The sequence below is a fragment of the Acartia tonsa genome, chromosome 13 (genome assembly GCF_053477335.1).
Source record: "Acartia tonsa isolate MP-2025a chromosome 13, ASM5347733v1, whole genome shotgun sequence".
NCBI classification, from domain to species: domain Eukaryota; kingdom Metazoa; phylum Arthropoda; class Copepoda; order Calanoida; family Acartiidae; genus Acartia; species Acartia tonsa.
The window spans coordinates 3971007-3984030 of NC_137272.1; the positions used below are offsets into that span (position 1 = coordinate 3971007).

General features: G+C 35.3%; 1 protein-coding gene across 1 annotated transcript; it reads right to left on the reverse strand.

Annotated features, from left to right (window-relative positions):
* Positions 1–1225: 1225 nt before the first annotated feature.
* Positions 1226–11803, reverse strand: LOC145304239 (apoptosis-inducing factor 1, mitochondrial-like). The gene is made up of 13 exons (XM_080146081.1): positions 11656–11803; positions 11117–11257; positions 8902–9039; positions 7911–8656; positions 6206–6379; positions 5700–5816; positions 5027–5094; positions 4538–4608; positions 4109–4221; positions 3701–3756; positions 1978–2034; positions 1690–1797; positions 1226–1315 (listed from the first exon to the last, which is right to left on the reverse strand). The coding sequence occupies exons 1-13, from the start codon at positions 11669–11671 to the stop codon at positions 1237–1239; spliced, it is 1884 nt and encodes a 627-aa protein (XP_080002207.1). The 5' UTR covers positions 11672–11803; the 3' UTR covers positions 1226–1236.
* Between the last annotated feature and the right edge of the window lie 1221 nt (positions 11804–13024).

Consider the following 13024-nt stretch of genomic DNA (forward strand, 5'->3'; position numbering starts at 1 on the left):
TTTTCATTTTAATATTCGCTGAGCGCTGTCTATAATACGATGCAATAAATAACTTTTCTATCCAATTTCAGGAGACATCAATTCACAAAATTTTGACACAAATGGTGTTTAAATTTTCAACGTTATTTTAAAATAATTTTAAAATTCTCTGTAACCTATTGAAAATATGAAAATGAAAAAAATAATAAGAAAATGAGACTAGAAAGAAAAGTGTAAAAAAGAGGGAGGGCTACTTTTTAAACAACACAAAAACTTAACCTTAATTCTAGTTTTAGTTCTGTGACTGTATATCATGGCGAGTTAAGACGGTTTTCAGCTGTTTCTCTTTTTGACTTTTTTGTGTTAGTTTAAAAATGTATCCTTAAGGTATTACTCCCTGCTTTAAACATTATATAAAAGCTCTATTTTTAACAAAATAAAATCTATCACATTTATGACCTTTTATTACATACTACCAAAATAGATTTTTTTCTTTTTCAAACAATATGATATATTTTTTGCATTGTAATAAATTAACATTTTAACAAAAAAACTTAAACCCTTTAAACTCTGAACAAATTGCAAAACATTTAGTTCTAAATATGTGTCAACGTCACACGACACATTTCGCTTCTTTATTTACAACGTAGTAATATATATTATGTCTCCTTAGCAACTTAAACTTCAGCGCACACTTTAAACGTACTTTAAGTACTTAATGAATTTTAGAATTTTTAACATTATAAAATCTTTCACACCCAATATTAATAACAACTAAATACATCTTTTATCTCTAAAAGCTTTAAAGGGGGGAGGCGGATGTGCCACTTTTTGAAACCAAAACCAAAAGTCAACAAAGGAACTCATCTAAAAAAAGAGTTACAGGTCTGAGATTTTGCATGGCAGTTGCTTTATAGGGGTACAATATGGAACTGTGAAGAAACGGCGGCGCAATTGCCGAAAACCGGCGTTTCCCCCCGAATTTTTTTTTTGCCTTTTCTCGGCGGTTTTCGGCGGTTGCGCCGCCGTTTCTTTACAGTTCCATATTGTACCCCTATTAGGCAACTGCCATGCAAAATCTCAGACCTGTAACTCTTTTTTTAGTTGAGTTCCTTTGACTTTTAGTTTTGGTTTCAAAAAGTGGCACATCCGCCTCCCCCCTTTCTTTGAAAGGGACAATTCCATGAAAAAGATCATGTTAAAAACTAACTATCATGAACTCTTTTCTTTGAAAGTCCCCTTTTCCAATGTTATTGTTTATTCTGAAGCATGAATATTAAAAAGTTTGGCCACTTCGGTCAGATCGTCATAACTTTTACCCTCCTTCAACACACGTCTAAAAAGTCGATACTTCTCAATTTACGTTTAAAATGTATATTTTTTATTCAAGCTAGCTATCTTTCTTTGGATTCCTAAGTCTGTTGATGGATCAATTTTAGTTTTACAAAAAAAAATTGTGGGGTAGTATTTTATTATATGTGCGATTCTTCTTGGAAGGGTGGAGTTACCCTCCCACTCAAATAGAATCTATTTGAAGTTTCACTGAAGAGGAAAACCATATCGGTTCAATAACTAATGAAATACTATTTTACAGAAAGACGATTCAATTACCTTTATATAAGGATTAAAAGCTTATCACTTAAAATTACAAACCTTCGCTACAATTGTAGAAAATCGTCCTTGTTTAGTAAAACTTAAGAAGTATCGTTCCTGGCAATATTCATTCTCTGGAAGACATTCCACAGGACCATGCCAACAATCTTGTCCTCCTTCAGGTAGAAAATAATGCCCTTGCCGTAATCCTGGTTGTCCTCGTTACCTGTTATTACGCATCAGGGTGTCAACTATTTTTGGAGAATTTTCCGCACGTAATTTTCTAAGATTTATTCATAATATTATTAAAACATAATTAAATGTTTTTAAAATTCAAAAATATCATTTATGTAATGACAAAAAAAATGCTTTACGGATTTTTCTCTTATAATGTTGACACCCTTTCCTGAAGCTGTTTGAGGGGTTACGGCCTTTATGGTAGCTGTTTCTTCAAATTTAGACCTGAAAATACCATTATGGTTAAAAATGAACAAGGATGATTTATCATTTAATCTTAGTTGCGTCGGAATATGCACGAATCAGTGGCGTGCAGGGTGGGCATACAAAAAAACCCACCCAAAAAAACCCACCCAGGGTTTTTTAAAAAACCCATTGAAAAAAACCCAAGGTTTTTGGGTTTTTGAAAAAACATTGAAATTTCACGTTAAAATTTACAAATTAAATCTCTATTTACTCAAAGACTAGTATCTAATAACATTTTAAAGCAAATTTTACCTAAAAAACGTAAAAAAATATAAAGTAAGGGGGGGGGGGGGGGGGTAATGCAACCATCTCGTAATCAATGATTCAATGGCACTTAGAATTCGAATTTTGATCTGAAATTTTGCATGAATAATCCTTGGTAAATCTATTTTCCCTAAATCGAACAAAAAATTGGAAAAGTAATGGCTAACGGCTGGCAGCTCTGATGTTTTGCCATTTTTCGGCTATCTTAAGAGCAAATTAGTCACAAAACCTATCTCCACATATTACTTTTTGTCGCTCAAAAACCTTATCAAACGGTTCTAGCCGGTTGCTGTAGGTACTAGAAATTTTAAAAATAGTTATTGATATCATTTAACATGAATTAAACCAAAATATGTTTTAAAAAGTAGATTCCTACGTAATTAATGATGAATTTGCCCTCAAAATAGGCAAAAAAACGGTTAAACGGCTGAGCCACCAGCCGTTACTTTTTCCAAATTTTTGTTCGATTTAGGGAAAATAGACCTACCAAGGATTACTCATGAAAAATATTTCAGATCAAAATTCGAATTCTAAGTGCTATTTAATCATTGATTACGAGATGGTTGCATTAACCTCCCCCCCCCCCCCCCTTATAAAAATGATGTTCTACTTATTGTTCAAATGTTTATGAAATTACTTTCTCTCAAAACTTAATTTCAGAAAACGCTTTGCTACTAAATTGATGATATATAAATTGTGTAAATTACATAATCATAGTTGATTTTTAAACTAAAACATAACAATTTATGAAAGGAAATAGTTACAGTGGCGTGCAGAGGGTTTTATTAAGGAGATGTAAAAAGGGGAATACCTTAATAATTTCTGGGAGGGGGGGTTAACAGCTTAGGAATAGAGGAGGAGGTTCCCTGTTTTGAAGCTTTTAACCTCCCCTCCCCTTAATAGAATATTTTGTGCACCGTTGCTAATAAGGGTTTATAATTGATCGAAATGCCAGTTTTTTTCATTATCTATCTTGTTTATTGTGAAATCTTGCTTACCTTTTACCTACAACAACATAAACATTAATATTTCATCAATATATCAAATGTATTTGACTCCTAAATTATAAAACCCAATAAAACCCGAAAAAAAACCAATAAACCCCAGGGTTTTAAGGGTTTTTACGGGTTGGGTTGGGCTTTTAAAAAAAACCCTGGGTTTTTCCCCACTCTGGTGGCGTGCGTAGGGTTTTGTCAGAGGAGAGGAAATATTGAGAGGCCGGGTTTGGCCTACCTCTCAAAATAAAATTTTAAGGTTGGTGTATATATCTCCCTCCCGCAAATTTATGTCATTTTAACGTCTTCTGTACGATGCAAAATGGATAGACAAACTCGAACCCTGCACCTCTTTTAAAGCTGGCGAAAGCGAAACAAGGACGTACCTGTCGTGTTCGTCAGATTCTGTAACCACAGCCCTGGGGGTATCCGTTTCTGTTGCCTGGATTCAATTATGTTTATACAAATACAGTTAAATATAAATAAAGTTGTCGATTGATCCTGGGCAGGTTTAAGGCTATTTTGTGGAAAACTAGGTCAACCGCCCTTTCTTTAAGAAATTTCTTTCAGATTTCGTTGCTTTTACACTTGCCCTCAGAGCACTGATACTGGAGGTAAATAAATTGGAATTAACGGGGAGAAGTTACTTTTCTCTAATGCCTAAAATTAAACCCTGCGGGGGCTCCAACCCCATGACTGTAAAAAAAAACTATAAATAAGTGATAAGAGGTCACCCTGGTTTCTCATTTTCTCAAAGATTAAAACTCAAGAAATTAAACTGATTGTATAAACACCTTAGCGAAGACACCAACAGTAGGGAGCTTGGAGTCTACGATACCGATGGCTTCATAACCGACATCAGGACCAAGGTCGGACCAGAACATGGACTGATGCATGTAAGCCTTGTCTAGAATAAAAAATATTAATAACGGCTAAAAATCAGACCATCAGCTTTTTGGCAGCTAATTTACATAAAACCTCATAGTTATGGATTCGGAAACCCACAAAGTATTACATACCTAAAACTTTCAAATAAAAGTTTTATTTTTGTTAGTTAATCGGAAGGACAGGTGGACTGATATAACTGAGATATAGAGTAGCGACACTACTCAAAAGACTTTCATATTAAAGTCATAAATATTTGAAACCCCCCCCCCCCCCTTCCTTAATTTCAATTCATGCTCAAATATGCTACTTTTTGGAAAACCGCCGTTAAATTTTACCTGCGCCTGTCATATTTTCACCGGCCAATCTTCCGGAAACAATTGCATGATCATGATGTTCTACTCTTCGTCTAAAATCATTATAAATAGTTATTTATGGATCTTATTCTTCAGAGATTAGACAATGGACGATAAATTGAATCAAAAACAGCCCCAATTATGATTAAGAAAAGACTCCTTCTTTAGAATAAAAGTTTTGGTTGAAACACACTTGTAGTAACTAGAACCAACCAATCAATAAACAAACTTTTAAGGTCAACGAATGAGAAGGCGCCATTAAAAACAAACTTTGAGCACCAGGATAATTTACATCATATTGTCCCCTATTTTATTTTAGAAAACTTTTGGTACCAGGATAATTTAAATCATATTGTCCCCTATTTTATTTGAGAAAACTTTTGGTACCAGGATAATTTACATCATATTGTCCCCTATTTTATTTCGTTAATACTTGATAAACTCCGCAGTATAAAATTTCTTCAGTTTTACCTGCCAAGCTGAGGATCCAGGAAGGAAGCAGCATCTCCAGCAATCCACAAATTAGGACAGGCTTCGAACTATAGGATTTTGTATTATTTACTTTTTATAAGATGCAAAATGTCACAAAGATTATTTATGTCTTATGTTGCTTTTAAAAGAAAGGGGTGGTAGGGATATTTCCTTTGACTAAAAAGTATCATGGCACCAACTAAACAAGACTTTTGTATTTGACTGGCGAAAAATCAAAATGTTTATTTCAGTGGTAAAAAAAACTTTGGTTAACAATACTAACATAGTTGAATAAAACAATAAATATAGAAAGTCAAGATCCCAAATTCCTTAATCAAGCCTATGGGATAAGGGTGTAGGAACAATAAGATAATATTATTGGTAAAAAACTTTTCACATTTTTTAGTTCGAAATCAAAGTATTTTTTCATTTAATCCATATAATAAATGAATTTATTAAGAGAAACCTAGCTTAGGGGAAATATATCGTCTAAAACATTCATCGCTTGTATTAGGATTAGTCAATGTCATAGTTGACTAAAAAAAACAAATGTGTATCTTCGTCTGCTTGAAATTAGTTTTTAAGCTTTAAGGAATAATGTGTTTGCCCGACTATCAGGGGTAATATATCTATTGTTAATCCATCCATACAAAAAATAGAAAACAAAACATTCCTGTTCATTGACAACAAAACCACCATGAGCATCGTCTACACTAATGCCACTAGCTTTGGCCAGAGTATTATCAGGCACAATTCCGTAGGCAACTACAACATGATCGGTTTCAATCGTCTATAATTCATCTTTCATTATAGGTTGTTTTTTTTACTTCTGGGAGGGAGAGGACATTGGACTGCAAATAACAATGGTTTCCAAAGTTAATTAAGTTATCTTATTCGTTGGCTTGATGATCATGGGTACTTTTATTGAGTTTTTATCGGTTGGTTCCAGACTTGTAGTGTCCTAACTTTTCCACAATTGATTTTGATCAGCAAAAATGGTATGTATGTCAATTTATTGCAATTGTCTTATCACTTTAGAAGTTAAGATCCTAAGATTGTTAGTAAATATAAGGCTTTTGTAAAAGAGTTCTTGAAACAAACAATAAGCAACTTAATTCGTTCCTACAACTTTACAATTGCACCCTACAAAAGTGAAATATTATAATGAAAGATTAATTCCTTGTTGGTTAAATCAAGCTCTAGTCGTCCATTCTCCTTCTTCTTAATGCTTTTAATGCTGGAGTTTGGCAGAGTTTTTACACCTTCAGACTCAACTTTGGAGGTGGTCCATTCAGAAAGATATTCTGGAAGTACTTTGGCCATGTTGCCGTTCTCCTGATAGGCTTGGTATACCTGAAACAACAAAATATTTAAAGTATAGTATAGATTATGTAATATGTACCTATGCACAAAAGAGATTAAAGGAGGATGTGCAATGTGCATAAGGCCCATTTGGGCAGGGGGGGGGGGGTTTACTCGAGAACCCTTAGAGCTAGAGGGAGCTAATTTTGGATTTAAGCTTCTATGGGGCCAAAGTTACTTTTAAAATTATCGTCGACCCCCCCCCCCAATTTTTTTTTTTTGGGGGGGGGGGTAAATTTTTTTATTGCATTTCTCGCCGAATTGGGCAATTTGGAATCATTTGAGACCATGTTATTTTTTTCAAAAATTTTTCCCCTTACAAGCAACCCCGACGTAAGTCATTTTTTCAAATTCTCGTTTATGAAGGTATATATTAAATACAGTATGCTACTCCCTTAGTTTTAGAGATAATTGGAGGAAATCTTTTTGATTGTGTCACTTATTACCCCAAGTTTTGGTATCTTTAAAAAAAACGGCGGCTGGACCGCCGCCGTTTTCCGTTTTGAAAAAAATAACATGGTCTCAAATGATTCCAAATTGCTCAATTCGGCGAGAAATGCAATAAAAAAATTTTTTTTTGGTGGCGGCGGAAACCGGCGGCGGACGGCGGGAGCGGCGGTCCCGCCGCCGTTTTTTTTTTTAAAGATACCAAAACTTGGGGTAATTAGTGACACAATCAAAAAGATTTCATCCAATTATCTCTAAAACTAAGAGAGTACCTAGCATACTGTATTTAAGATAAACCTTCATAAACGAGAATTTGAAAAAAATAACTAAATCCCCCCAGCAGGGTTGCTTGTTAGGGGAAAATTTTTTGTAAAAAATAACATGGTCTCAAATGATTCCAAATTGCCTAATTCGGCGAGAAATGCAATAAAAAAAATTTTTTGGTGGCGGCGGAAAACGGCGGCGGACGGCGGGAGCGGCGGTCCCGCCGCCGTTTTTTTTTTAAAGATACCAAAACTTGGGGTAATTAGTGACACAATCAAAAAGATTTCATCCAATTATCTCTAGAACTAAGAGAGTAGCATACTGTATTTAAGATAAACCTTCATAAACGAGAATTTGAAAAAAATTAGTCCCCCCGCAGGGTTGCTTGTAAGGCGAAAAATTTTTGAAAAAAATAACATGGTCTCAAATGATTCCAAATTGCCTAATTCGGCGAGAAATGCAATAAAAAAAATCCCCAACCCCCCCCCCCAAAAAAATTTTTTTTTTTGGGGTGGGGTGGGGGGGTCGACGATAATTTTAAAAGTAACTTTGGCCCCATAGAAGCTTAAATCCAAAATTAGCTCCCTCTAGCTCTAAGGGTTCTCGAGTAAACCCCCCCCCCCCTGCACAAATGGGCCTTATGCACATCCTCCTTTACACTAAGTTAGGTTAGGTTTGGTTGTTTTGGGTACAGGCTTGCCCCGAAAAAATAAAAGCTCGCTCCATATTTTCAAATCATTTTAAAAATAAGGAGATGAGGGTAGTTTGTGTTTTAAATGTATTTTAAGCTGATCTAAACCGAAAATCCTACCTCAATTTCTCCAAGTTTAGATCTTTGTCCAAAAGCACAGGCCAGCTCACTGCCCAGGAAGCCGCCACCCAAAATTGTCACAGACTTGGAACTACTAACAATACCATCCAGCTTGTGGAAATCATTAACATTTCTGAATAAGGTTATCTTTTCTTTCACATCATCCGGGGCGTTGTTTAAGAATCTTGGAGCTTTAGGTTGTCCGCCTGTGGCAAGCAGACATTTATCATATTTAACTGTGGCACCATCCTCCAAATGAGCAATTTGATTGACGGTATCGATTTTAACAACCTTTCTGCCAGTTGCTACAGAAATGCCGCCATTTTTAGACTCTTCCAACTCATTAATGGGTGTGTAAAAGGGTATTGGTTCATATAACAAGCTGCGTTCCTTTCCATTCCATTGCTTAAATTTTAAATCTTTCTTGGCTTGGTCGTCGTTAACAAACCATAATTCTTTGCTAAGTGGAGGTCTCATGTATGGTGGGCGCTCCTCCTCGCCGACAATGAGAATTTTGGCGGTAGGATCGCGTGATTTAATAGCCCTGCAGGCGGCAAATGAGGCGGTACCGGCGCCGACTAGAAGATATGGGACGGATTCGGGAAGGGGTTCAAGAATTTTGGCGGGGGACTCAACAGCGGCTGCTGGTTCGGGTTCAGGTTCAGCGACAGGAGTTTCAGCTGCAACGTTAATTTCTTCAACTACTTCAGTTTTAGCTGGTTCCTCCTCTATCACTGGGACAGATTCTAATAAACAACAATTTTTTACGTTTTATATCTTAGATTAAACAATGTAAGGGGGGGGGGGGGTTAATGCAACCATCTCGTAATCAATTGGCACATAGAGAATCCGAATTTTAGAATGAAAATTTTGGTACGAGTTGAGTAATCCTTTTAAATTTTGTTTTCTTATAAAAGTATTTTTCAATGATATAGAAATTTGGTCTCTTCAAAAACTTGATGTAAGTAGTAAACTCAAACATAGAAAATTCCTTTGACAGGCTCTGGTTCTGCAACTACAGGCTCAGGTTCTTCTACAACAGGTTCAGGGATTTCTTCTTCTACGACAGCAGCTGGGGGTTCTTCTACAGCTACAGCAGGTGTGTCGTCTTCGATTTCATCATTAGATTCTATTTTGTATTGGTATTGGATAAAATTTGATAATTACAGGAAAAGTTCTGTAAGATACTTTTGACATCACCTATGGCTAGACTAAACAATCCATATAACAAAGTAAAAGGATCTCTGTCTGTGTGTGTCTATCTGTACCAAATGATCTCGCTAATCACTGAACCGCTATGGTTCTCCTTTAAAAGGTAGCTTCTCATTGGTACTGGGAAGGATTATAACTATTTTGGGTAGTGATGGGAATCCGGATCCGGAATCAGAATCCGGAATCCGCCCAATTTTCGGCCAATTTTGGAATCCGAATCCGGAATCCGTTTTTTATAGCGGATTCCGGATTCTAAATTGGTAGGCTAAAATTACCGTCTTTTTTCTTACAACTCCCTCTGTTTGAAGGCAAAAATCAAAAAAATAATTTCTACATAACAAAGGGGGGAGGCGGATGTGCCACTTTTTGAAACCAAAACCAAAAGTCAACAAAGGAACTCATCTAAAAAAAGAGTTACAGGTCTGAGATTTTGCATGGCAGTTGCTTTATAGGGGTACAATATGGAACTGTGAAGAAACGGCGGCGCAACCGCCGAAAACCGGCGTTTCCCGCCGAATTTTTTTTTTGCCTTTTCTCGGCGGTTTTCGGCAGTTGCGCCGCCGTTTCTTTACAGTTCCATATTGTACCCCTATTAAGCAACTGCCATGCAAAATCTCAGACCTGTATCTCTTTTTTAAGTTGAGTTCCTTTGACTTTTAGTTTTGGTTTCAAAAAGTGGCACATCCGCCTCCCCCCTTTTAATAATTACTAATGTGATGTAAATGTTTTAGTTATGCTGGAAGTCAACACTTTAAACAAATCAAGGCTTCAACCAAGTAACATAGTGATAAATTAACGAAAAAAGCTATCCCTCTGTGACGGACGGCCTTTTAAAATACTGCAAGAATCCGGAATCCGAATCCGGAATCCGCCAAAAATAAGAATCCGGAATCCGCAAGAATCCGTCACTTTTTTTGACGGATTCCTTCAGAATCCGGAATCCGAATCCGGCCCAAAAATTCGACGGATTCCCATCCCTAATTCTGGGGGGAGGGCACCACCAACCTCCTCTCAAGAGAAAACACCTCTAGAAAAAATCATCCCAACCCAAAAAATTTTTCTTTTAAACATAAATAATAAATTGGGTCGTCGAAATTAAACACACCCCCTCAAGTGCCCCTAGAGGCCTAAAGTGGGCGTAGCCACTATTGACATATATCAAACTAAATGTAGAAAAATAAGTAGGTAAGGAAAAGAAGGCAGAAAAAAAAATTTAATAAGGATAGTAACACCCATGTGTAGCGAATCATGGATAAACAAACGGAAAAATTTAGCCTGATGGGCAGATATTCGTTGGTCATAATAAAATAATAAAAATATAGAAAATATAAAAAAATTAAGCATAGGTAGCTAAAAAGACCGACGGTCAAATTAAGGGGGGGGGGGGGTGGGGTTTAATCAACCATCTCGTAATCAGTGAGCAAATGACACTTAGAATTCGAATTTCGATCTGAACTTTTGCATGAGTAATCCTTGGTAGGTCTATTTTCCCTAAATCGAACAAAAAGTTGGAAAAGTAACGGCTAGCGGCTCAGCCGTTTTTTTGCCTATTTTCAGGGTAAATCCATCATCAATTACGTAGGAATCAACTTTTTAAAACATATTTTTGGTTTAATTCATGTTAAATGATAGCAATAACCAATTTTAAAACTTCTAGTACCAACAGCTACCGTCTAGAACCGTTTCATAGCGTTTTGGAGTAGAAAAGAGTATTATGTTGAGAGAGGTTTCGTGACTAATTTACAATATAGATATCAAACAAATGGCAAAACAGAAGAGCCGCCAGTCGTTACTTTTCCAACTTTTTGTTCGATTTAGGGAAAATAGATTTACCAAGGATTACTCATGCAAAATTATAGATGGAAATTCGAATTCTAAGTGCCATTTGCTCATTGATAACGAGATGGTTGCATTAAACCCCCCCCCCCCCTTAGTTTTAAGATGTTACACCTAAATTCATTAGATTTAAAAACACAATTTTTATCCAATATTACCTAAAGCTGCTGAGGCGACGGCTGAATGATCAATTTTTGGTGTTATTGATGAATATTTTACTGATTTAATAAAATCTGGGGTCATATTGAAGTTGATTGTGTTACAAAACACCAACAAGCTGCCACCACAAGTGATTATACCTTAGTTACACAGATTTGCTCTTTAATATCAATCTTAAAGTTGTTCCATAACAAAACACCTGAGAATTTTATAAAAGTTTTATGTAGGTACCTATAATCAGTAGTGTGCACTGCAAAAGTTTAGGCGTGGGGCACATTTTTAAAGGGTGTAAAATGGGTAAGTTGGCCATTTTGAGAGGGGAGTTGACACATCTAATTATGACCATAATATTAAAGGAGGTTATACAAAATTAACTATTAACTTTGGTATAAAGAAAAAATTCATTGGTAATAGGTATTTTTCTAGGATTGTAAAGTGATAAAATAAAACAATAGCATCTTACATTATATGAGTTGAATAATACCAATATCATAATATGTTATGAAATGTATACATATAGTTTAAGCAAAATCTGTGCCTGTCAAAAGATGCATATTGAATTTTTTTTGATTTCGTTCAAAAACTCTTTGCCATGGTTCCCTAGGCACGCCTATTTCATCAATACTGGGTCTTTTATAATTCTGCAGAGCTTTGGCGCGAATTGGTGTTTGTGTAAATGTTCTTTGCTGTGGCAAAAATGGATATATTATTATTTCATTGAATTAAAAGTTTGAATGCTTAAATTTTTAAAAATAAAATACAAAACAAATTAGGCGAAGCTTTTCTATTTGGGTTGGTACTCCGTCAGTACGTAGCAAATAGCTCTTGTTAAGTTGTTATTTTAAGCATGGATAAAGTTGCTTTCATGCATATAACAATCCAATCCCCACGCCCCCAACCATAACAACCCGTTTTTGAAAGTTAGTTTTATTAAAAAATAAAATAAAATTGCGGACGACAAATAAATAATTCTAGTGCTTCGCCTATAGGTTCTTGTGTATTTAAAGGGTTTTGTTTCTTGATATAATCAATTATTTGCACACAAAAAGCATTTTCAAGTAAACAACGATAAGGGTCAAATAAAGTGATAAAAATAGACAATATAGTACGAAATTATTTTTTTGTTAACCTATACTTAAAAGTAATATTTCCATTCCTGTTGAAAAATATATGAAGCTCTCTGAACCCGCGAGACTACACATGATCGTAAAACATTCATTTCCCCTGAAAAACATAACAATAAATACAGGTTATTGTTGGTCGGCACGAGCAGAAAATTGGAACAGGTTAAAAATAGTGTAATTTACAGCTAACAGTATTTGGTTGAAATGTTTAAATACTCAGCTTGGTGAACCAAACAATAAAAGTTCCCAAAGTTGTGTTAAGTCAATGATTTAACAAGTCATTATAAAACTTTTAGCACTATATAGTACGTTCAATAATCAGCCCAATATGTCCCCTTCCCCCCATTAATCATGCTATGGTTAGGAAGTAAAATGAAGTGTTTACAAAAGATAAACAAATATGGTTATTATGTCTACAAACAGAAAAGGACAAACTAATATTTTTCACTAAATACAGGGTAAAAGGGGATCGAGCAAGTGATTCTAAGCACTTTTCAACAGTAATTCCCCTTTAAATACATTGTAGAAATTTAACATCCTTTGCAGAATCCGCCACTTTACGGTGTATGGGAATAGGACATACTAGCTGTAAGGCGTGAAGAAAACTCATGTATTCCTTTCTTCCATATAGAAAATAATATATACACTTCAATCTATAATAATGACTTCATGCAATACACAAAAAAAACCTAATTCAAAACTGGGTAATAAATGAAACATTTATAAATATTTATAAATAGCCAAAATTTGTTATAAGTTTTTTAATATAATACCGGTTTTCAC